Source organism: Equus asinus, chromosome 17 (genome assembly GCF_041296235.1).
Source record: "Equus asinus isolate D_3611 breed Donkey chromosome 17, EquAss-T2T_v2, whole genome shotgun sequence".
NCBI lineage: Eukaryota > Metazoa > Chordata > Mammalia > Perissodactyla > Equidae > Equus > Equus asinus.
The window spans coordinates 40,913,332-40,936,328 of record NC_091806.1 but is presented as its reverse complement, the minus strand read 5'-3'; the positions used below and the strand labels follow the sequence as shown (position 1 = coordinate 40,936,328).

General features: G+C 47.9%; 1 protein-coding gene and 4 non-coding genes across 8 annotated transcripts; 3 read left to right on the top strand and 2 right to left on the bottom strand.

Annotated features, from left to right (window-relative positions):
* Positions 1 to 18: 18 nt before the first annotated feature.
* On the bottom strand, positions 19 to 21,395 carry SLC3A2 (solute carrier family 3 member 2). Of its 4 annotated transcripts, none has more exons than XM_044749837.2 (10): positions 20,992 to 21,395; positions 5,549 to 5,980; positions 4,995 to 5,168; positions 4,306 to 4,400; positions 2,423 to 2,491; positions 2,259 to 2,317; positions 1,910 to 2,090; positions 1,655 to 1,798; positions 647 to 730; positions 19 to 532 (listed from the first exon to the last, which is right to left on the bottom strand). In XM_044749837.2, the coding sequence occupies exons 1-10, from the start codon at positions 21,101 to 21,103 to the stop codon at positions 170 to 172; spliced, it is 1,713 nt and encodes a 570-aa protein (XP_044605772.1). In that variant the 5' UTR covers positions 21,104 to 21,395; the 3' UTR covers positions 19 to 169. The 4 variants fall into 4 exon arrangements, with proteins under 4 accessions (XP_044605772.1, XP_044605771.1, XP_070344134.1 ...); XM_044749836.2 differs by having other exon boundaries at positions 2,196 to 2,317; positions 20,992 to 21,358; XM_070488033.1 differs by lacking the exon at positions 20,992 to 21,395 and adding an exon at positions 7,787 to 7,957 and having other exon boundaries at positions 2,196 to 2,317.
* On the bottom strand, positions 16,792 to 16,978 carry LOC123278186 (U2 spliceosomal RNA). Its single transcript, XR_006515439.1, has one exon. It is a non-coding gene; the product is annotated as a U2 spliceosomal RNA (small nuclear RNA).
* Positions 21,396 to 21,975: 580 nt separating the features above from the next.
* LOC123278180 (small nucleolar RNA SNORD26) lies at positions 21,976 to 22,051 on the top strand. The gene has a single exon (XR_006515433.1). It is a non-coding gene; the product is annotated as a small nucleolar RNA SNORD26 (small nucleolar RNA).
* Positions 22,052 to 22,329: 278 nt separating this feature from the next.
* LOC123278179 (small nucleolar RNA SNORD27) lies at positions 22,330 to 22,401 on the top strand. Its single transcript, XR_006515432.1, has one exon. It is a non-coding gene; the product is annotated as a small nucleolar RNA SNORD27 (small nucleolar RNA).
* A 321-nt stretch (positions 22,402 to 22,722) lies between these two features.
* On the top strand, positions 22,723 to 22,797 carry LOC123278178 (small nucleolar RNA SNORD28). The gene has a single exon (XR_006515431.1). It is a non-coding gene; the product is annotated as a small nucleolar RNA SNORD28 (small nucleolar RNA).
* The last annotated feature ends 200 nt before the right edge of the window (positions 22,798 to 22,997 follow it).

Sequence of the window (22,997 nt, the reverse complement as noted above, 5' to 3'; positions counted from 1 at the left end):
TGGAGGGAAGACAAACCCTCACCAGGCAGGGGTGACTTTTATTTGAAGGCAGAAAACACCCTATTTGGGGGTTCACTTGTGATCTGTGACAGTTAAAAATAAAAAAAAGGAAAGAGAAGCGAGAAGCCAAAGGGCCTGGAGAAGGGAAGGTGTGAGTGGTGGGTCCTGTTCAGGCCACGTAGGGGAAGCGGAGCAGCAAGCCCTCGTGGGGTTCCAGGGTCAGGTGCTCCAGCTCAACAGAGGCACTCTCCTTACGGCCCGGCTGGGTGCTGAGCATCAGATCCACCTTGGCCGGCAGGCTGGTGCTGGTGGGCAGGCTGGAGGTCCCCAACTTGGCAGGTTGGCCCACATTCCCAAAGTTGAGCACTACCAGGAAACGCTCGTTCTGGTCCCATTGTCGGACGTAGGAGAAGAGGTCAGGCCCGGACGAGAGTATGTGGAAGTCACCATGCAGCAGGGAGCGCTCCTTACTCCGCTGATCACTCAGCCGCCGGAACAGGGAGAGGAGGGAGCCAGGGTCTTGACTCTGAGCCTGCAGACGATGAAGACAGAGCAGGAAGGGATGAAGGGCTCCCCTGGGTGCAAACTCCTACGGGCCACCTGCCCACCCACTGCTGGTCAGGCCCTGCCCATCTAAATCCCTTACCTTCACAGTCTTGTCGGAGTTTACAGATCTTGAGGTGTTGGGGAAGCTGGATTCATCCCACAGCATGACTGGGGCCTTCAGAGGCTGAAAAGTGGGGAAAATAGGACTTGGAAGAGGCCTGGCCTGCACTCCCTGCTCCTCCTGCCATTCCCACCCCCATTGATGCATAACCCCCCCACCCACATCTATCTTCTCCTGGACAAACAAGGCAGGCTCCTGCCTCAGGTCCTTGCACACACTGTCCCCTCAGCCCAGAGGGCCCTTCTCCCAGACAGCCACCAGCTAGCTCCCTCACTTCCCTCCCATCCCTGCTCAGTTGTCTCACCAGGTTTTCTACGGCCATTCTACGTAAAATACACTCCATGCCCTAGTCTCTAGGCCTCCTACCCTGCTTTCTTTTGCACAGTACTTATCAGCACCTGCCATCTATATTATATTTATTTATTATCTAATTTCACCATCTCTAGCTCTTTTGTGCTTTGCTGTATCCTCCATGATTGGCATATAGGAATTACTCAGTAAGTTTGTGGAAAAAACTGATGACCGGTTCTGTAAATACCAGCTCAGGTGTCAGCTAAAACTAAGTGAGTGTCTTCACAGTCTTATCCTATCACAGCCCTCGCTGCTGTGCACTTCTCACTGGGCTCCCCAACTGAACTTTTGAGTTCCTGGAGGGCACAGGGTATCCACTGTCCACTGAGTGAATGACTAAGTGAGTGAGTGATGGCTACCATACTGAATACCTACCAGGTACCAGGCATCACATTTTAAAATATGCCCTCATTTAATCCTAACTACCCTACAAGAAATGCAATATCATAGCAGAGATGGCCAAGGCTCAGACAAGTGCAGTAACTTGCCAAGGTCACACAGCTTCTGACTAGGTGGCTGACTAGGAATCAAACACAATTCCACCCAAAGCTCATATCTGTCTGCTCTCATCCACAGAGCCATCATGATGGAGGAACACCACCTCCAGCACTGTACTGGGGAGGCAGCAAGCAATACCTGTCCAGGTGGGACAGCTGCCTCCAGGCCAATCTCATCCCCATAGCTGAAAACCGGGGTCCCTGGCAGGGTGAAGAGCAGCAGCTGGTAGAGTCGGAGGAGTTGAGCCGGCACGAAAGAAGTCAGGAGCCCCGTCTGAGACAACTGCAGGAACGGATGCACTGGTGAGCCCCAAAGCCCACCCCTGCCTCCATTTCCCAAAACCCCTTTCCTCCAAAACGCCTCCTGCCCTACGCCCACCACTGTAGTACTCACACTCCAGCTGCACCAACGACTGCCAGTGGTGTTCAAATACTGGGTGACCAGGAATTCTACATGCTTGCCAGTGAAACTGGGGTTTGACAGGTAGGAGCTGGTCAGCAACAGGTCCTTGGTGGATTCGAGTAGGCTCCGGATCTGGTGAAGGTCAGAGGACTCGGTCCCTGCAATCAAGAGCCTGCACGGAGTAGAGCAGGGCACAAGGTTGGTATAGGACAAGAAAGGAAAACTGGAAGTGAAGAAGGTTCTCTGGACGAGGAACTTCCCCCTTGCTTGGGCCTACCATTCCACTGAGGGGTTCTCACAGTGGAGCCGACTTGGGGAGGGGGTGTGGTCTGTCACCCACCTATCTTCACTGATGTTTTTGGTCATGTCCTGCCACTTGGCCAAGAATGAAGACGCATTCTAGAAAGAAAAAAGCAGAGTTGAGGAACAGGAAACACTATGAGACCCTGGCAAGACACTCTGTTCTGGCCCAGGCTCTGCCTCTCACATGGAAAGGGAACTCACCGTCAGATTCCCCACGTCCCGAAACTGGAAGCCATCCACACCAGCCTGCATCCAAAACTTCAGGGCATCCTATAGGGAGGAGGGCAAAAGAACAGAGGAAATATATCAACACTCTGATGCAAAGGCTCAGAAAATCCCAGCCCACACTAAACCTTGCCTACCGAGCACTTCGCCATGACCTTGGGAGAGTCACTTGCCTTGAATGGTCTCACTTTCCCACTTCTGTTACAAAAGTTTAGCCTTTGGTCCCCTCCCTTCTAACCTATCATCGATTCTCTTAGTGCTGTAGCATTTTACTTTTCTATTCTTCCCCAAGGCAAATCACACAGCTTCACCTTTGATCCCTACAGAACAGGCCCAAGAGAAAAAGTATGTTCATAGACATAACTTCATTCAACCCTTAGCATGTGTGGTAGGCTAGTAGACTCGTTTTAGAGATGAGTAAACAGTCTCAGAGAAGCAAAGAGGCACGCCCAAGACCAGAATCAGAGAGCAGCAGAGAGAGGACCCAAAATGCTAGTGAAGAGCCCAGGACAAGTGTACTTACTCCTCTCCCAATGTCCTGAGGCCTGGGGAGGGTGTGAGTCAAACAGCAGGTCTCAGCAAGGGCAAAAATGAAACAGTGCAATTCAAAGCACAGCCCGAGGGCAGCTTAGAAGATCTGAAAAGAGGCGCCAGCTCTGCAGAACCGGCCTCAGGGCCTGGCATTCTTGGGGCATGAAACATGGTACCCCACAGCCCCCTTTTTTCCCTTTTTCTCCCTGCTCCATGTGCTCTCTCCTCTCGTCTCCACTTTCATCTGAGGCCACCACTCCTCATGCCATGCCACCTGTAAACATTCCCTTATCAGTGACTTTTATTTTATTTTATTTTTTAACAATTTAACTTTATTTTTTACTTATTTTTTTGGTGAGAAAGATAGTTCCTGAGCTAACATCTGTACCAATCTTCTATTTTGTATGTGGGACACCACCACAGCATGTCTTGGTAAGCAGTGTATAGGTCTGTGCCCAGGATCTGAACCCACGAACCCCAGGCCGCCAAAGTAGAGTGCACAAACTTAACTACTATGCTACCAGGCCGGCCCACTTTAAAGGGTCTTCCAGCAATTAGCAAGGGCTGAATTGGATGACCCCAAGGGTCCTATGGAAATGCTCAATTCTACCTCAGAATCATGGCTGCCAGCAAGGTGTCAGGGTCTGTCTCCATCTTGTTCTGCCTCTTCTGAACTGATCAGTGTCCTACAACCCCGGCTTAGGAGCAGGGGTGCTCTAAAGCCCCACTCCCAGCTGCTGGGTATAGAGTTTGAGCCTATACACCTCTTCAGAGAAGGTAGACTAGAGAAATAAGACTGCTCAGGACCTCAAATCCCAGGCACATTAAGTCCCTCTGAACCTCAGCTGCCTCATTCACAGACTGGGGATGACAGGGACTTTGTGCGGTTATACAGGGGATTAGAAAACATATATGAAACGTTTGGCATTGTCCCAGACATATAGGAAGACCCCAGTGCAGACTGGGCTCCACTCCAAAACACATCCAACGAGAACCAGGAAACCAGACAGGACAGGACTCCCACAGAGAAAGGGCTTCCTCTCCCAAAAGGAAGAAAAATCAAACCCAGACTGACATCTGAGAAATTCCTTCCTGGCACTGTCACCATCAGAGTCAAGGAAACAAGAAAAACGAGTGGACAGAAAAGAAAAGGAACAAGCGTCAAAGGGGTACACTGCTGGCTTATCCTTCTGCCTTGGGAGGAGCGTGCCTGCCTGGCTCCAAGCAGCAAGGGGCCCCTCAGCTGAAGCCGGGCAAGGTTTACAGGGCTGCTGTGAAAGGACCAACACAGCCCCAGCATCCGGCTCCCACCTGCCATCAGCACTCACCTCCACCTTGGTGGCCACACTGGTAATCTCATCGGGGAGGAACCACGGGTTCTGGCCCCTGTAGTTGGGAGTGAGGTCCAGAATGACCCGGATGCCTAGAACAATGGAGGCAGAGGCAGTCATGAGAAAAACTTGGGTGAGGGGAAAGGAGGAAATCAACAAGTACAAGTCCATAGAGTATTTCCTATATATTACTCGGTACAAAAGCTTAGATTTGAACCCTGGTAAAACTCATTGCATTGAAACAGAGCTATGAAGAAGGGAGGGGGGCTTAAGATCTCACAGGGTAGAAGAGCGTAGTGTAGCAGAGAAGACTTAGCTATGGGGCCCTAGGCTCCCGACTCCCAAAGTGAACCCTTTTAAAGTAAGACAAGATTTTATTTGGATTTTTTTTCAAAAGGACCCACTCTTACACGTTTAAATGCCACTGACTTAGTAAAAAGCCTACCTTTTGCAGATAAGGGCACTGAAACCCAAAAGTTAAATGATTGCACTGCCAAGTAGAAAGCTTCTAAATCACCTGATGAATCCATTTTAGGCTGAAGCCTAACAAACCTCCCCTGTTATCTGCCCTAGGAAAACTCAGAGCCAGTCAGGTGTAAACCAGACAAAAATCCTATCCTGCCTTCCCTCTGGCCAGAAGGCCAACCCCTTCCCAGCTCCTTCCTTGGCAACTCCAGGACACCCACTCTTTTTCTTGGCCGATTGCAGGAGACTATCAAAATCTTCCTTGGAGCCAAGAGCCGGGTGGATCTGTTCCAAGTTCGTCCCAGCGACGTCATCCTCCTGGTTCTCGTGAATTGGGCCCAGCACAATGCCCTTCACCTTCAGGGTGCTCAGGTAATCGAGACGCCCCTTCAGGCCTGAAACGCAGAAGCAGGATTAAAGCGCAGTCCCTCTAACATCCCCTATTCTCTCCTCTCCCCGCGACTAGGTGTCGGGGGTGAGGTCGAACCACGAGACTCGGAGGAACTGATGTAAGAAGCCTAACACATTACTTCAGAAACCGGCTGTGACTGGCTCCCGGCGCCACAGGAAGAAAGGAGGATGCTGAGTCAGCTACCCCCGTGAAGGAGGGAGGGGGGACGGTTTCCTTCTAAAAGGAAGGACGACCTACGTCCCAGGGAGCGGTCCCCGCTACCGGGGGGTGGACAACCGTCTGAGTCAATCTAGGGACAGGGTCGGAGCCGGTGACCAGCTAAACCAGGGGCGGGGGGCGGTGGGGAGGATGCACCGCGCTCACCCGCTAGGTTGCCGGCGTCGCGGCCCTGGAAAGCCTGAAGGTCGCCGATGCGGTAGAGGGCGCCCTTGTGCCACCAGCTCTGCGCCGGCAGCTCGCGGCACCGCGGGGCCCGCACGATGATGACCACGGCGCCCGCCAGCATGCCGAGCCAGCCGAGCCAGAAGAGCAGCAGCAGCGCCCAGCGCGTGCGGACCCAGCCGCGGCTGCCCGCCACCTTCAGCAGCTCGTCTTTCGACAGGCCCGTGAACTTGGCCGCGTCCTCCGCCTCGTCGTCGGCCACCTTGATCTTCACCAGGCCGTTCTTCTCGGCGCCGCCCGCCGCCACCACGGCCACGGCCGCCCCCGACGCCGCGTTCATCGGCTGCTTCTCGGGCTCCATCTCGTTCAGCTCCACTTCCTTCATGTCCACCTCGGTGTCCTGGCTCATGGTGCCTGCGGAACCGGCGACACAACGAGCCTTGCGGTCAGGTGGCGGCTGGACACGTGCCCCGACCTCCCGGCCCCTGGACTGTTTCCCCAGCGGATGCGGCTCCGAGACGCTCCGACGACTGTCTGCCGCGGGTTGGGCCCGCCCCGGGGGATTGGCAGGGGAGCCCCGCCTCGGCCCGCCCCGGCCTGCCCGCCCCTTAAAGTGAAACGTCCGGGATTGCTCTTTGTGGGACCGCTGGGGGCGGGGGGGGGAGGGGGCGCGGAGGAGGAAAAGTGTCCGGAACAGGCCTCCGACCGCTGCGTGATCCAACTCCTCATCTCGAACCTGTCCACCCCTGAGGCTCCTTCGAGCCGGACCCTAGGAAGGCTGAACAAGGGGCCACCTTTAGGTAGGTGGAGTCTGTGATATGTCCCTCCGCCGGAAGTGGGCGGAAAGAGGATATGCAGCCCGGCGGGGGTCCCGCGGCCCCTCTTCGCCCACTCCGAAGGAAGGTGGCTTCCCCGGGCCCCATCCTCCATTTGCCCCTGGCCCAGGGCTCAGGGCTCAGGCCACCGCCGGGTCTTCCCAACTTCTCAAGGCTCCTTGCGCTCAGCTCTTTCCTTCACCAGGCCTTGTTTTCCCAGGCCTCTGGGACCTGGCGCTAGACCTCCGCTTCCCCGCAGGGCTTACTCCCACTCGCCCTTCAAGACTCATCTTGAGTTTCGTTCAATGAATTCATCATGCAGCAACTATTTATTGACCGCCCACTACAATATTTTGCTTTATTAACTTTATTGAATTAACTCTAATCCAATCTTTTCCTTGATGTTTTAAGATGAATCTGTTTGGACAGGAGTTGAGGCTGACACTCCCCATCTTAACCTACCCCACCCCAGTCTCTGGCGCCAGCATGTCGGGCAGCGGGCAGCAAGGAATTCAACATGCAGAAGAGATTGACGGTGACCTGGGGGCAGTAGCAAACTGGGCTGGGCCTCAGTTAGAGGCATCCACCTTTTTCCTACAACAGACCAAAAGATGCCCTGGCTAGACTCTTCCCCACCTTGCAGGGCCTCCCACAGATTATCCCAGTCTCCCCAGGGTGCCAGAGTTCCCTTACCTCCCCATCCTTTCACTACACTAGCCCTTGGAGACAGCTGGTACTGCAGAGGTCTTGAAGACCACCCAGCTTCCCTCTACAGGGGTCTTGGATTGCGTGTAAGTGGGGCAGAGACAAGGTTCAGAGCAGGGACTGCCGCACATCAACACCATGAGGGGCCAACACTCTCCGGAACATCTTGTTCCTGAGTAGTGCCAGCTGGATTATTTTCAGAGAGGAGCTTAAGGAAATGAGTTCTTTCTCCCTCTCCCACCTGGGCTGGAAGCCAGGATGGCTGTGTATTTGGAGGAGAGCGGAAGCCAAGATCTGAAGAAATAGCAGAGAGAAAGAAGTGCCACGGGTATGAAAAGGCTCATCCTCTGCCATTCCCCTTTTTCATCCCAAAGCCCATACACCCCCACTCTAGGAAAGCTGGAACCAACTCCTACAGGGAGGCAGGCAAGTGGGTAGAGGTTGGAGTTCAGACCAGTGCTTAATGATGATAAGAAGTCCAAGGTGCCCTGGGCATGCCAGATAAGTGCCAACCAGGGGCTCTGAACAGACTTTATCCCCAGCATGAAAACTCAAGGTTGAGGACAGGGATCAGAAGCTCTCCTTGCAATGGTCCAACATAACACCCCCCAGGAACACAGTATCTCACTCACAGCTCCTCACAGCTCCAGACAGATGAAGTCAGTCCCTTACGCATTTAGTAAAGAAGCTAACAACCTACCTCTCCAAGCTTATCACCCTCCGCGCCTTCCACAGGAACTGCCCTCCAGCCACATCAGCCAGTCTCACAACACACCGGGCTTAGTCAGGCCTTGTACATGCCATTCCCTCTGTTTTTCCCTTCCTGTTTTGCCACTCTGTCTCAAATTTGTATTCATTCAAGACCTAGCTCAAATGACAGTTTTTCTCAACTCCCTGGAAAGAACTGCTTTCTCTCCACTGTGCACGCACCTCTGCTACAACTCATGTTCCATTTGTTTATTACATTTCCTTGTCTGAGTGTCTGTTTGCACTTCAAGACAAGTCGCTGGCACCTTGTGCTATTTGTGGATGATCCTGCCTGCTCAGAGGTACCATGTGGTAGCCACTTTATAAGTGTTTGGTAAATGGGTAGATGAACTGTATCAAACCCAAATACTTCCATTCTTAGAAACAATTCAACAAAAGTAACATGTGAAGATAAAAGGATAAAAGTGAAAAGGAATTTAAACACTGTATTGTATAAAGATTAAGCTGTTAATGCAGGAAAACAAACCAAGACTTGTAACTGTTCAACCAAAATAATTTAACAAATTAATAAATCTGGGGAAAGGAGAGGCTAGGAAAGCAACAGGGAAAGACTTAGAGAAAGAGCAGAAGGTAGCTAGAGATCCTCAGATCCTACAATGTATGCTGATAAATATAAAACTTAGTATTTACTGTAGGAATGCAAAGTATATAATTTGTCAAGACGAATTCAGCCTTTAAGAAAAGGCTGGGACAAAGCAAAGAAAAGGGCAATTCAACAGTTCAGAGGCCAGTAAAGACCACAGGAGGCCACGAGTCTTCGGTACTTTACACTGAGGCAGGCAGATGGGGGTGGGGCCCTAAAATGCAGAGGGCCAAGTGTACAAAGAAAGTTCCTTTCTAACTCCCTGTTGCAAAAATCCATGTGACATGTTTCCCAACAGATGAGGATCACTTGATCTTAACCAAATGATAGGGAAGATACTTTTCCCCCAATGTGTAAAGAAGGATTTCCAAAGACAGCGCAGAGATAGGAGGATAGTTAGAAAGTTAGGAGACTGCCTCTGTCCAACAACAGCCTGCGACTCTGCCAGAGCCCGAGGCATTATTCCAAAGGCCCAGAAAAAAAGCATCCAAGCTCTGCATCTAAAATACCTATCAGCCTTGAAGGGTTTAGCCATTTGAAAAATAGATGGCTGAAGTTAAGGAACTGAGCATTCAGAAGTCAAACTGCAGCTGAGATGAAAGCAGAGACGGAGGCTGACCCCAACCAGAGGGGCTCACTTGGCAGCTGTTATTTGAAGAAGTGATGTTGGAATAATATAATTTTTATTCCAAATCCTGCAGGAGGGAAACTGGCTGCTGACGAAGAGAACTTTCAAAATTGTCTTATTGAAGGGTGAGAAATGTGAGGGCGGATAAAAGCCAGAGAGTAAAGGAAAGGCAACCAAAACCATCTCTTAGGGTAAGAGAAATAAATGCACCATCTGAAAAATATCTGGTACTCAAATATATTGGACAAATGAACAACACTGCAGCAAGCCATTCTCTCTGATGCAACCAAGTATTAAAAGAGAAACACCAGATAGAGCAGATCAATATTTATAAAAGAGAGAGAGAAGTACTTTTTTTTTTTTTTTTTTTTTGGTGAGGAAGATTGTCCCTGAGCTAACATCTATGGCTGTCTTCCTCTATTTTGAATGTGGGATGGCCGCCACAGCATGGTTTGATGAGTGGTGTTTAGGTCCACACCCGGGATCTAAACCATGATCCCTGGGCCACTGAAGCAGAGTGCACAAACTTAACCACTATGCCACCAGGCTGGCCCCTCACTTTTAACATATTACCCTGAGATAGATGACATCAGACAGCTAAGAGATGAGATGAGAGACAGAATACCGATCTCACCAAAAAGCCTAAATAGTAATAGATTAAGGGCCGGCCTTGTGGCCAAGTGGTTAAGTTCGTGAGCTCTGCTTCAGCGGCTCAGGGTTTCGCCAGTTCGAATCCTGGGCGCAGACATGACACCACTCATCAAACCATGCTGAGGCGACATCCCACATGCCACAACTAGAAGGACCCACAACTGAAAAAATACACAACTATGTACCGGGGGGCTTCAGGAGAAAAAGGAAAAATAATAATAATAATAAAATCTTTAAAAAAAAAGTACTAAGAGATTAAATTGTCCTTAAAATGATTAATGGAGTCCTCTAACATCAGCTCCTTCTGCAGTCATGGTCACACAATACTGGTGGGTATCGTCGTTTTCCCCACCCTCTGTGCCCTTCAAAACTTTCTATCATCACATTCTTTGCAAGAAAGTCACTAAGTGCAGCCACACCCAGAAGGTATGGAGTTAAGCTCAGCTTCCCAGAGAGGAGTGTATCTACAAATACTATTTGGGATTTTTCTATACAGGAGATTTGTCTCTTCTCCCTCATTTATTTATCTCTTCATTTATTTATATTTATATCAGTATAGACTCTTGGATATTTATTTTATACTTTGGGTTGGAATCCAATACTATACTATTTGGCTTTTTGCTCAAATTTTGGCCACTGTGAGCTCTTTCAGGTTGGCTTCTGTGTCCTTTTAATACATTCGCCTGCTCCTCTCTTCCCCAACCGCGCCCCCCCACCCCCAACCCCCCAAGCACTTCTTTACTTTCTGGCACTACACGATCCTCCAGGCTCACCTTGTATATTCACTAGGGCCCCAGCCCTAGAAACAGCCATTTCTCCAAGGAGCCCTGGTTCCTTTTATTGGAGAATGGATGAGAAACCAAGATATGGACACAGGTGTCTTTTGATGAACAAACGTATCCATCAAAAATGTCTTTTCTGGGGCCAACCCCATGGCCAAGTGGTTGAGTTTGTGTGCTCCTACTTTGGTGGCCCAGGGTTTCACCAGTTTGGATTCTGGGCACAGACATGGCACTGCTCATCAAGCCATGCTGAGGCGGCGTCCCACATAGCACAACCAGAGGCACTCACAACTAGAGTATACAAACATGGACTGGGGGGCTTTGGGAAGAAGAAGGAAAAAAAATGTCTTTTATAGCTCTCTTTTTTTTTTTTTGGTGTCTTATTTTAAAAAATATTTCTGTACTTCAAGGCCTTAAAGATATTCATCAATTTTTTCTATGCAAAAATGGAAGGTTTTGGTTTTGCCATTAAAGTCCGTAATCCATCTTTACCTGATTTTTATTTATGGTATAAGGTAAACAGCCAATCTCATCTTTTTTCCAAATGGATAACTGTGATATGATAAAAAATATATATATATATATATGTGGTCTTTGTCCCTGGTTCCTGACAGGGAGCTCCTAAATCCTTTGTAATTTCCTGGGTGATAGTTATGTCTTTTGTTGTAATGAGGCCATCTTGGTGGGCTTCGAAATAGCTTCAGGATGAGGGCTGGTCACCAGAAAGACCAAGGCATAATTAGAGGGTTGGAACTTTCAGTTCCACTCCCCAGCTCCAAAGAGGAGAGGGGCTGGAGACTGAGTTAATCACCAACAGCAACGGCTTAATCCATCATACCTACATGGTACTTTCTCCTGAGTTCTGTAAGTCCTTCCAGGGAATTACTGAACCTGAGAAGGGAGGTCATGGGAACTCCTGATTTCTGGCCAGTTGGTCAGAAGTACAGGCGGCAACCTGGGACTTGCAACTGGCTTCTGAAGTGGGGGCAGTCTTGTGGGACCGAGTCCTTAACCTGTGGGGTCTGTGCTATTCCGAGTAGTTAGCATCAGAACTGAATTGTAGGGCACCCAGTTGGGATCTGGAAAACTGAAGGATTGGTTGTTGGGTGAAGGAAAAACCCACACATCTGGTGTCAGAAGTGTGAGTAAACACAGTTCAGGATACCCATTTCTTCCGGTTGTATATACTGAACAACAGTCCTTCCTTTCCCATTGATCTGACATGCCACCACTTCATATGCCATATGTACATGGATTTTTCTGGGCTTTCTATTCTAATCTATTGCTCAATTTTGTTTATCCCATGCCGTGTTAATTACCAGAGCTTCATAACAAGTCATACCCAACAGGGCAAGTCTCCCCTCCTTGCTCTTCTCTGATGTGTCTCAGCTAATTTTTGTCCTTTTACTCTCCCTTGAGTTTTAGAAATATCTTAACAAGTTCATGAAAAATCCTGTTTGGACTGTTCTTGGAATTGTATTGAATCATGTATCAATTTGGGAAGAACTGACAACCTTGTGATAGTAAGTCTTTCGATCCATGTATGTGGCATAATCTCTCCACATATTTAGGTCTTCTTTAATATCACTTAATATTCTGCAACTTTCCCTGCAGGAGGCTTGCACATCTTATTAGATTTCTAGGGACTTTTTTTTTTTAATGCTTTTCTTTTCTTTTCTTTTCTTTTTTTTTTGAGGAAGATTAGCCCTGAGCTAACATCCACCGCCAATCCTCCTCTTTTTGCTGAGGAAGACTGGCCCTGAGCTAACATCCATGCCCGTCTTTCTCTACTTTCTATGTGGGATGCCTGCCGCAGCATGGCTTGACAAGTGGTGCATAGGTCCGCACCCGGGATCCGAACCGGCGAACCCCGGGCCGCAAAGCGGAACGTGTGAACTTAACCGCTGCACCACAGGGCCTGCCCCATCTAAGGACTTACAAGTTTGTGAAACTATTATAAATGATGTCTTCTCTTTAATATGTTTTCTAGTGCAACTGACATTTGCACATGAAATTTTATATCCAGCTATCTTGCTAAACTCTTCTATTATTTCCAAGAATTTGTCTGTAGACTTTGGAGGGGAGTTCCTATATAAGTGATTATGTTATCTACAACAAATGGCAGCTCTATGTTTTCCTTTCCAAACTATATGCTTATAATCTGTCTATCTTATTTTACTGCACTGCACATTTGCTTTTCTCTACACGCTCTCAGTCCCTCAAGCCCATTTATTCTCAAATCTATTAAAATGACCCCCAAACCTAAGTGCTCAACCCCAATTGTTCATCTTCACTTAGTTCTTTATTTCTAATTATCCAAAATTAATGTTGTCATCAATGCCATCCCTACAACCCCCTATAGCCTCTCCTCTCCAATCTCCTGCTCAGATATCACAGTGCAGAGAGTGACGGCGTCATTCTTCCAGTTTTCTAGGCCAGAAGCACATGGGCAATTTTCTTGGCTCTTACCTCTCCCTATACAGTTAGGAGCTCATATAAACTCTAATAAACCTCGTTAATTTAATTAGAGTATCTCCACTTAAAGAAAAACAGAAACTACCACTGCCTGCCATCACACAATTCTTTAAACCAGTTGGAAACAGTTCCAAGTCTCGACCCAGACTAGAAATGTTCCAGTTCTTACTCCTGCATTCAGGATCTCTAATCCTGTTTTATAAAGTGGGCAGACGGCAAATATATTAATTCATAAAGCATATATGTTAGAGCTGTTAAATATTCTTGAACATCAGAAATACAACTGATATGACTTGCCCATATCTTGCCTGAACTTGACATCACCTTCTGTGCCACCACATCCACTGGTTCCTCTCCGGTCATCCTCTACACCACAGCTCAAGTGATCCTTTCTAATAAAAATCTGATCATGGGGGTCAGCCTGGTGGCGCAGTGGTTAAGTGCGCACGTTCTGCTTCGGCGGCCCAGGGTTCACTGGTTCAGATCCCGGGTGCAGACACGGCACCACTTGGCAAGCCATGCTGTGGTAGGCGTCCCAAATAGAAAGGAGAGGAAAATGGGCACGGATGTTAGCTCAGCGCCAGTCTTCCTCAGCAAAAAGAAGAGGATTGGGGGCTGGCCCCGCGGCCGAGTGGTTAAGTTCGCGCGCTCCGCTGCAGGCGGCCCAGTGTTTCGTTGGTTCAAATCCTGGGCGCGGACATGGCACTGCTCATCAAACCACGCTGAGGCAGCGTCCCACATGCCACAACTAGAAGGACCCACAACGAAGAATATACAACTATGTACCGGGGGTCTCTGGGGAGAAAAAGGAAAAAATAAAATCTTTAAAAAAAAAAAAAAAAAAGAAGAGGATTGGCAGCCGATGTTAGCTCAGCGCTAATCTTCCTCAAAAGAAAAAACATCTGATCATGGCACCGCTCTTAAAATCTTTCAGTTGATTTTCTTTGCTTTTATAGACTTAACATGATCAACAAGGTCCCGAGAGGTCTTTCTACCCCAATGTTTCAAACATCATTTCCTCACTCACACCCTCGCTTTGCATTCCCAACACAATAGCCTTCTTCTAGTTCCTTGAAATTGTCCCTCAAGCCATAGGGTCCTTGCAACGTATGCTGGTCCTTCTCTGGATTGCTTTTTCTCCCACCCTCAAAACCACCTCCACCTCAACCCAGCTTCTGTTCATCCTTGAGAAAACAATGGAAGCCTCACTCCCTCCCAGTAAGCTTTCCCTCACCACCACACCAAAGGTAGACCATTCCTTTCTGTCAGAGTATTTATCTCACTTCTAAATGCAGTCGTCCCTCTGTATCCTGGTTCCAGGACCACCCTCCATACCCAAATCTGAGGATGCTCAAGTCCCTTATATAAAAGGATGTAATATTTGCATATAACCTATGCATATCCTCCCATATACTTTAAATCATCTCTTGATTACTTACAATACCCAATACAACAGAAATGCTATATAAATAGTTGTTATACTGTATTGTTTAGGGAATAATGACAAGAAAAGAATGTCTGCACATGTTCCGTACAGACGCGACCATCGTAGGCCTTTCGATCCCCAGTTGGTTAGGGCCCAGGGATAGAGAGGGCCGACTCTATACTAATCAGACCCCCTAGCAGAGAACAGCATTCAGACTGGAAAGGAAACTCAGGAGAGCCCCTCCCTTCCTTTTTTCAATATTAAGTTGTGATTAAAGAATATAAAATCATGTTTTTGATACTGAGCAACTAAAGGTGGCAGGCATCCCACAAATAAAGTAGAGGAAGATGGGCACGGATATTAGCTCAGGGCCAGTCTTCCTCAGCAGAAAGAGGAGGATTGGCGGTGGATGTTAGCTCAGGGCTAATCTTCCTCCAAAAAAAAAAAAAATCCACATCTTCAACTCTCCCAAAAAACAGTCTACTCTGTCGCTGGGAGAGCTTCCGAATGGCACATTCCTCCACAGTTCAGGAAATAAGGAAATTCTGTTCTCAAAGTGAATTTTTGCCGTAGTGGTGAACGTCCTACTCCCAGCTTCCAGCGGAGTGCTGCTCATTTGCATATCCCAACTCCTGTACGAACCGAGGCAGTGCCTCTTGCTGCCAGGAGAGGGCAGAGCTATTCCCTGAGAAAATGCCTGAATGCAGCTTCCATCCTCAGAGATTCCTGTTAGAGGAAGCCGCCTACAGTGCAAAGTGTTTCTTCTAACAATCTCTTCAGGAGCTTACTTCATAGCATAGAGCAAGCAATCAATGAATTATAGTGATATACCTTGTTTTACAGGATGGGGATAAAATAATAAATTATACAGACAAGATTTCTGAGCTCGGGGAGTTTACAGGGGAGGGCATAGAGTGGTGGTATTGAAACTGAAAAAGGAAACTGGGCCATGTTGGCTCTTTCGGTAGGCACAGACTTTAACCTATGCACAAAGGAGGAGCACTAAGGATCAGATTTTTTATTCAGAAAGATCACTCTTGCTACAAAGTGGAGAATGGATTACAAGGGGGTAAAGTCCGTGCCAGGGAACCAGGTTAGGACCTGCAGCAGAAATCCAGGGGTGAATGGCTTGAACTAGGGCACCGAGGACGAGAAGAGCAGCTGCTGACCTCCAGAAGCTGGCCTGGCACTCAGAGCCAGGCCTTGGTGTTCTCATGTTGAACATAATTTCACACAACATCAGCATCAGACAGGCCACTCTGATCACGAAGGATCAAGGCAACATAAGCCCATTCCATAATCATGTGTGAACGCAGATAAACATGTGAACGTTATCCAAATCACAAAAGTCCTAACATCTCCCTGTCCTGGCTAATAGGAGGGACTGCTGTGTCCTCACCAGTTATAGCTTTAGCCTCATTCTGGTCTTCCCTCCTTTAGATAAGACTTATTAAGATATCCAATCATAGGGGCTGGCCCCGTGGCCGAGTGGTTAAGTTCGCGCGCTCCGCTGCAGGCGGCCCAGTGTTTCGTTGGTTCGAATCCTGGGCGCAGACATGGCACTACTCATCAGACCACGCTGAGGCAGCGTCCCACATGCCACAACTGGAAGGACCCACAACGAAGAATATACAACTATGTACCGGGGGGCTTTGGGGAGAAAAAGGAAAAAACAAAAAAATCTTTAAAAAAAAAAACTGAAAAAAAAAAAAAGATATCCAATCATAAAATGATCCCACTTCCTGAAAACATCCAGAGTAAAGCCCCACTTGCTTAAACCCTCCACAAAATCACCTAACACAAGCCCAAATCCTGTAAGTTCTTTCTAACCCCTCTTACTGAGACATCCATGGTTCCCCACGGTGTGTGCTTCCTTGCTGTAACAAGTAGTAAACCCACCGTGCTCCAGTACAAATATGTTCCTGGCAGTCTTTGGCTGGAGGACATTTACAGTATGGCAGCAGTGGGATAATGACCACATCTGTGTCTTAGACGATTGAGTAAAAGAGGGCACAGTAGAGAAGGAATGGATTTGTGGGGAAAGATGATGAATTCAGTTTTGGACAAATTAAGCTGAGATGTTTATGAGCCATCTCAGTGAAGACGTCTGGCAGTCAGATACAAGCGTCTGCAGTTCAGGAGATCCTGTCGTTCCCAGTGTAAGAGGCCTTTTCCCTAGGCCAAAGACCCACTGTGGGGTGTTTGTGGACTGTGGTGTCATTGTGGGGGTGACTCCAACTCCAAGTATATCAATCCCATTAAACACTTGGGGACCAGGGAAATGCTCCCTGGATAAGAACCCATTGACTTGAGCCAGGACCTGAGTGTGGAAGGTTAACACCCTACAAGAGATTTCTCTCTTAACCTCTTGTTAAACAACTAACTATCCCCAAAGGGGTGCACTAGTACTAGAAGTACCACAATGCCAGGTTGATTCGTGGAGCAGACAGAGCTCCTATACTATCTCCCTGTTCCAAAAATCAACGTAATATGTTGTCCTCAGATAGAGGAAATATCAGATGTTAAACTGATAAGAACAGGTGCTACACTTGGTCTTAGCCAAAAGGCAGAGAATTGATATTCCCTGTATCAACTCCTCATCATCCCTTCCTGTCCAAAACCCTCCTCCCTCAGGTCCACAAATATAGCTTCTAAGCCCATCCTTACAATCTTCAACGTCCTCATCTCCCCAGAGATGAGGATAATCTTCCCCAGTATCATACTTCTCCACAATCCAGGAAATTCTGTTACCAAATGGAGCCTTGTTCTCCACTTAGGTTACTGTCTTGTCTCCCAGGTCCTGGCAAAGCACTGGTTATTTACATAGCCTCCTCCTCCATTAAAGGAGGCAATGCCTCTTGCTGCCAGGTGGGGGCAGGGTTGCTCCCTGAGCAAACTCACCAGACCTCTCTAATCAGGTCATTCGGTGAGTAGGGTAGCCCATGAATTGAGGCTGGAGAAAGATCCTTCAAAAACTTAAAGAGATAAATTAATATATATTGAGTCCTACTTTGTGTCATATACTCTCTTAGGCAATAGGGATACAATGATGATTTACACAGACATGATCTCGAACGTCAGGGACTTTACAGTGGGCGGGCAGGGCGGACCAGGCTTGGGGAGAGTGGTGGTAAGAAAACTGGCAAAGGAAGCAGGGGTCCTAACGACTATACTGACGGTCTGGACTTTAGCCTCAATTCTATGGAGGGGCACTGAAGGATTATGAGCTGAGACGTGAGACTTGAATTTTTTATTTGCAAAGATCACTACAAGGTGTGAGAATGGACTAGAAGGGAGGAAGCCAGAGCCAGGGAGCTAGATTAAGTCTGTTACAAAAACCTCAGCATCAATGGCCTGAATTAGAGTAGTGGCAATGGGGGGCTGGGACAATCGGGAGAAACAGGAGTGGGTTAAATTCCGTTTTGGAAAAGTTGAGGTTTGTGGACCATCCAGGTGATAATGTTCATCCAGAAGGCAATTGGATGTATAGCTCCGAGGCTCAGGAAAAAGATCCTGTGCTGGAGTTACAGGCATAATGGTGGTCATGACAATCATGGGAGTGGATAAGGTGGTCCAAGCAGCGGGAGAAATAAGCCAGCCTAGCACACAACTGGAGGAACACTAATATTTAAGGAATGGCCAGAAGATATACCTCAAAGGATCACTAAGAAGTTATCAGGAAGATAAGAGGAACACTAGGAAAGGAGTGTCCTAAGTGCTGTGGGAACAGAATGTTTTAAGAAACGGGAAATGGGTCAACAGGGTAAGGTGCTGCTGAGAGATCAAGTAGGATGACTGAAAAGTATTGAGAAAAAAGTGGACGGCATCGTGTAAAGGAGTGTTTCTTTTCTTTTTTTTTTTTTTTGAGGAAGACTAGCCCTGAGCTAACTACTGCCAATCCTCTTCTTTTTTGCTGAGAAAGACTAGCCCTGAGCTAACATCCGTGCCCATCTTCTTCTACTTTATATGTGGGACGCCTATCACAGCATGGCTTGCCAAGCTGTGCCACGTCTGCACCCGGGATTTGAACCAGCAAACCCCGGGATGCCGAAGATTTAACCGCTGTGCCATCAGGCAGGCCCTAGGGAGTGTTTCTTAAACTTTAGTGTGCATACAAATAACCTGGGATCCTGTTAAAATACAAATTCGAATTCATTTGTTCTGTGGAAAGACCCAAGATTCAGCATTTTTAACAGGCTCCCAAGCAATGCAGGTGTAGACAGCACTTTAAAAGTTAAAAACATTTGCTGGAAAGAAGAGGCAAGATATGATGTTAGCTGGGAGGAGGCATGGTGTTAAAGGACTAGCATGCTGTCTAAAAGCTCCAACTCTGGAGTCAGACTTCCTGAGTTTAAATCCTCACTCTCAATGAATATTTATTGAATGAATAAATGAGCAGACCAACGAAAGGCAGCATACCCCAGAGGTTGTTAAAGTAATATTTAAAAAAATTAAAACACAACTCATAAAAATGTAAAATGAATGCATGTCAAAGATTTTATTCGACCTATTAATTAATAAGAAAACAAGTAAGATTTAAGACTGGTCCAAAAGAGAATTTTAGGAAAGGATTGTAGAGTCCATCAGTCAAGAATGCTGATATGAATTTGCTAAAAGGTAGATATAAAACTGGCTAATGTCAGGGCCGGCCCAGTGGCACAGCGGTTAAGTTCACACATTCCGCTTCTCGGCGGTCCAGGGTTCGCTGGTTTGGATCCCGGTGTGGACATGGCACCGCGTGGCACACGATGCTGTGGTAGGCGTCCCACATATAAAGTAGAGGAAGATGGGCACGATGTTAGCTCAGGGCCAGTCTTCCTCAGCAAAAAGAGGAGGACTGGCAGTAGTTAGCTCAGGGCTAATCTTCCTCAAAAAAAAAAAAAAAAAAGGGCTAATGTCATACAAGGCAACCTAAGAGAGTTGTAAAATACCCAAGCAATAATAGGATGTCAAACAAGGGTACACACTCCCTGGAAAATCAGATAATCCTGAAGCTGGGTGGGCCTGGTTTACATCAAAAGGACACCTAGTAATCACTTGTGTCTAGCTCCAAGTTTTAGATAATTTTCTTAATAGGGACAAAAGTAGAGACTGGATTTGAATAACAGCTCTGCCATACTAGTTATGTATGCTTGGGTAAGTAATAACTGAATTTTCTTATCTGTGAAATGGGGATGGTAACAATAACTATTTTTTGAATTGAAGTAATATGTATAAAGCACTTAGCACAGTGTCTGGAAAGTGCCAGGGAAAGCACTTACAAGATGTTAACATATTAACATTCAACACCTTCCACCAATTGTTTCACCTTGTTTTTCTCATTTCTCATTACTTGACACCCCAGCTTTTCTGCACCAGTCAAGCAAAGATATTTACGCACGCATACACGTTTCATTTAATTTGACGATTACACTCTTCGTTTGTGGAACATCCCCTTTCTACCTTATTCAAAGGAAAAAATGTTCAGCATTTATTTATTCCACGGATAACGAAATTTGTATTATTTCCACCAAACTTCAAACTCTCTTCAACACACATAAAATCTCCCCAATTTTGTTTTTAAGATCCTAACCACCACCTGTAATGATTTTCCCTACTAATCAGTAAGCACAGTCCAGTGCTCCGGTCCTTCTACTTGGAACTCTGGTATCTACCCCACCTGGCTCTCTCCTCCATCTCCATCAGAGTTCCGCACAAACATCACCCTTATCAGAGAGGCCCTCTCTGTTAGACTGAAATGACAATTCCTGAAGAAAAATCTTAGATATTGAAAAGGTCTCTGGCCCTCCAAAGGGCCAGAGTATATAAGCAGACATAGAATCCATCAGCGGTATTAAAATTTCACGGGCGGGTGTTAGAGGGGAAAATGTCTTTTTAAGCTTCCTGGGGAGGGGGAGACAACATTGAAAAAAGATCGAGAGAAAGTACCCAGGGATCATTCCCTTCGTTCCCTGTGTATTTGCTTGCTCCCTGACTACCTTGAGAACAGTGTGTGAGGACAGCAATAAACCATAGTGGTCAAAAGAGCAGGCTGGAATCAGACTGCCTAGATTTCCATCTTGGCTCTGATATTTCTTAGCTGGATAACATCGAGCAAGTTACTTAACCTCTCTAGGCCTCAGGTTCCTCCTCTAGAACATTACCTAATACCTTCCTCCACGTGCACATGCGCTAGGTGATTTCCACGAACGACTGGACTCATGTTGGTTGGTCTCAATAACAACAGCTAGAGGTGCCTGGAACCACTCTGACAATCAGGCCGGAGTTGTAGGCTGCTCTGCAAGAGCCCTTTACACCTAGGGTCCCTCATCTATAAAATAGGGGTAGTTACTGTATCCACCTCTGGGGATTTGGAAGGACCGAAGTACTTGATTCATGTACCGTACTTAAAATGGTGCTCCCAATCTCAGCCAACGTTAGCCCTACTACAAGCCAAGCTCCTAGCGAAACCAGGCCAGACAGCAGGACCTGCGGCAGGTCAGGAAAAATCAGACCCGTCCTAAGACTCAAACGGAGCACCAACGTCCTGATTCACTTTCTCGAAACGGCTCCATGCAAAGGACCCACCCGCATTCAGCCCGAGGCCCAGTACCTGAGGCGCCCCCCGCGCTGGGAGCCTGAGCATCAGGCCCGGAATGCGCGCTGGGCGGCTGGCGCGGAACCGAGTCGACGCCGGTCGAGGGTTCAGGAGGTTCGGGATCCATGGAAGCGGACCCCGCACAGGAGTTTAAGGTGTGTGTGGGCAAGTGGGGCTCAGGGAAGAGTGTGGGGGACAGGCGGCTGTGACCGAGACAGAGCGTCAGTCCAGCATCGGCGCGAAGCCGGGGCCTCAATGCTCCAGCCTCAATGGAAACCGGCGGTAGAGACCCCCGGGGCAGCGCACTTCCTTAATACGCATGCGCACCTTTTTCGCGCCACAGTTTCTGGGGGCGGGCACTCCACGCCCGCCTTCCCTACCCACAACTCCCCAGGCCCGAGCTCCCTCTTCTTATGCGCGTGCGCCCGCTATAGTCCCGCCCCCAAAATCCCGTGGGCCCCTGCGAGGTGGTATTTAAGTGTCTAGCTGTGCACCTTCGGCCTCGTTTTCTTCCTGCTGCGCCGGGTGGGTGTGTGTTCACTGCTTAGGTAGGAAAGAGGGGAGGAATGCCTGCGTGAGCATGGCACGTCTTAGACCTCCCTCTGTGCTGCACCTGTTTGGTTGGTGGGAGAGGGGGAAGAGATCTTGGGCGAGGTCTCGAAGCAGCAGCGGGCTTTGTGAAAGACAAGATGGCGCTGGCGGGCCGTGGCGGCGGCCGTCTCCATGATGAGAGCCTTTTCACAGACCTGTACTGAGCTCCGTGAGGATAAGAAACTCTGAGGAGACGGGCCGTGCCCAGCCGACGTCCAACGCAGTCGGGAAACGAGGCTTTAGCGAAAAACCCAGCGCTGATCTAATATCCTCTTGTCTGCAGGGTTCAGGCGCCCGATTGAACGCTGAAGACTCGAAAAGATCCCTCCTGTTGTTAAGAGTAAGTGGTTCCGGTCATCCTTCCCCACTGTTCCTCCATTGTTGAGTGTGGATGTCCTGTGGGATGTGCTACGGGGATGATTTCAAGCACTGAACTCTCTCTTTCTGATGGCTTAGTGGAGAAAACGTAAAAATTCTGAGTAGCACCCTCCGCAGCAGAGGTTTGGGTTTTTTTTAGCTCTAAGGTGTTGAGACACTATCATGGGATGGTAAGATTGTCCCAGGTTAAAACTAAATGGAAAATACGTTGTTTTCAGAGGTGGTTCAGCTCAAAAGAGATTGCGGGTTGGAGGATGGGACAAGACCTACTCCTGTGCGAATCGAGCACCGCTGTGATGCTCCAGGTGGGTACACGTGGTTTATGTAGCTATGGGTAGGGGCACAATGTCTCTGTGGGACTTGCTCGTACAATTTGCATTGGCCACTCCATGATGAACGTAAAAAGACAAGCATATGACTGACCTCAAAAGTGATGTCATCTTACTACTGAGAAGTGGGCCAGGAGTACTCAAGGGTGTTTGAATGGCTACTCTTAGGTACATATAATGCCTTTCTTTTCTCTCCAGCATCTTCTCACCAATTCTGAGGAATTCAGCTGCCTCCCAGGATGATGAATACAGGTAATTGTTAAAATGGCAGATTGGGGTGTCATCTCCTGTGTTCCCCACAAGCAGGAGGGCAAATGGTCAGTGGAGCAGTGTTGCCTTTTTGCTCCTTCCAGCTTGTTCTTGGAATGATTTTCCTGGGGAGAGAGAGCAACCCGGCAGCACAGTTGGTTCTTGTGAGGGTGTGCTCTTCCCTCATGCACATGTCACTGTCAGATGATTTGAATTGATATGCTGATCCTCCGTGAGGTACGACAGTTAATAGCATGTTAGAGTTCTGATGGCAGTTTCTGTTAATGGAGAGATTTATTCCATTGTTTATTTTTTTAATAACCATGTGCTTCCCTTTCACAGGTTGTCCAGATTATAAATTCATCTGTGTTCCGGTAAGTTCCTTCTCCCAATACTGTGGTAGATTAGCGTATATGTGAACTCGTCCAAGGGATAATCTTATCACTGGGTTTCTTTTTTTGTTACCAAAGCTCT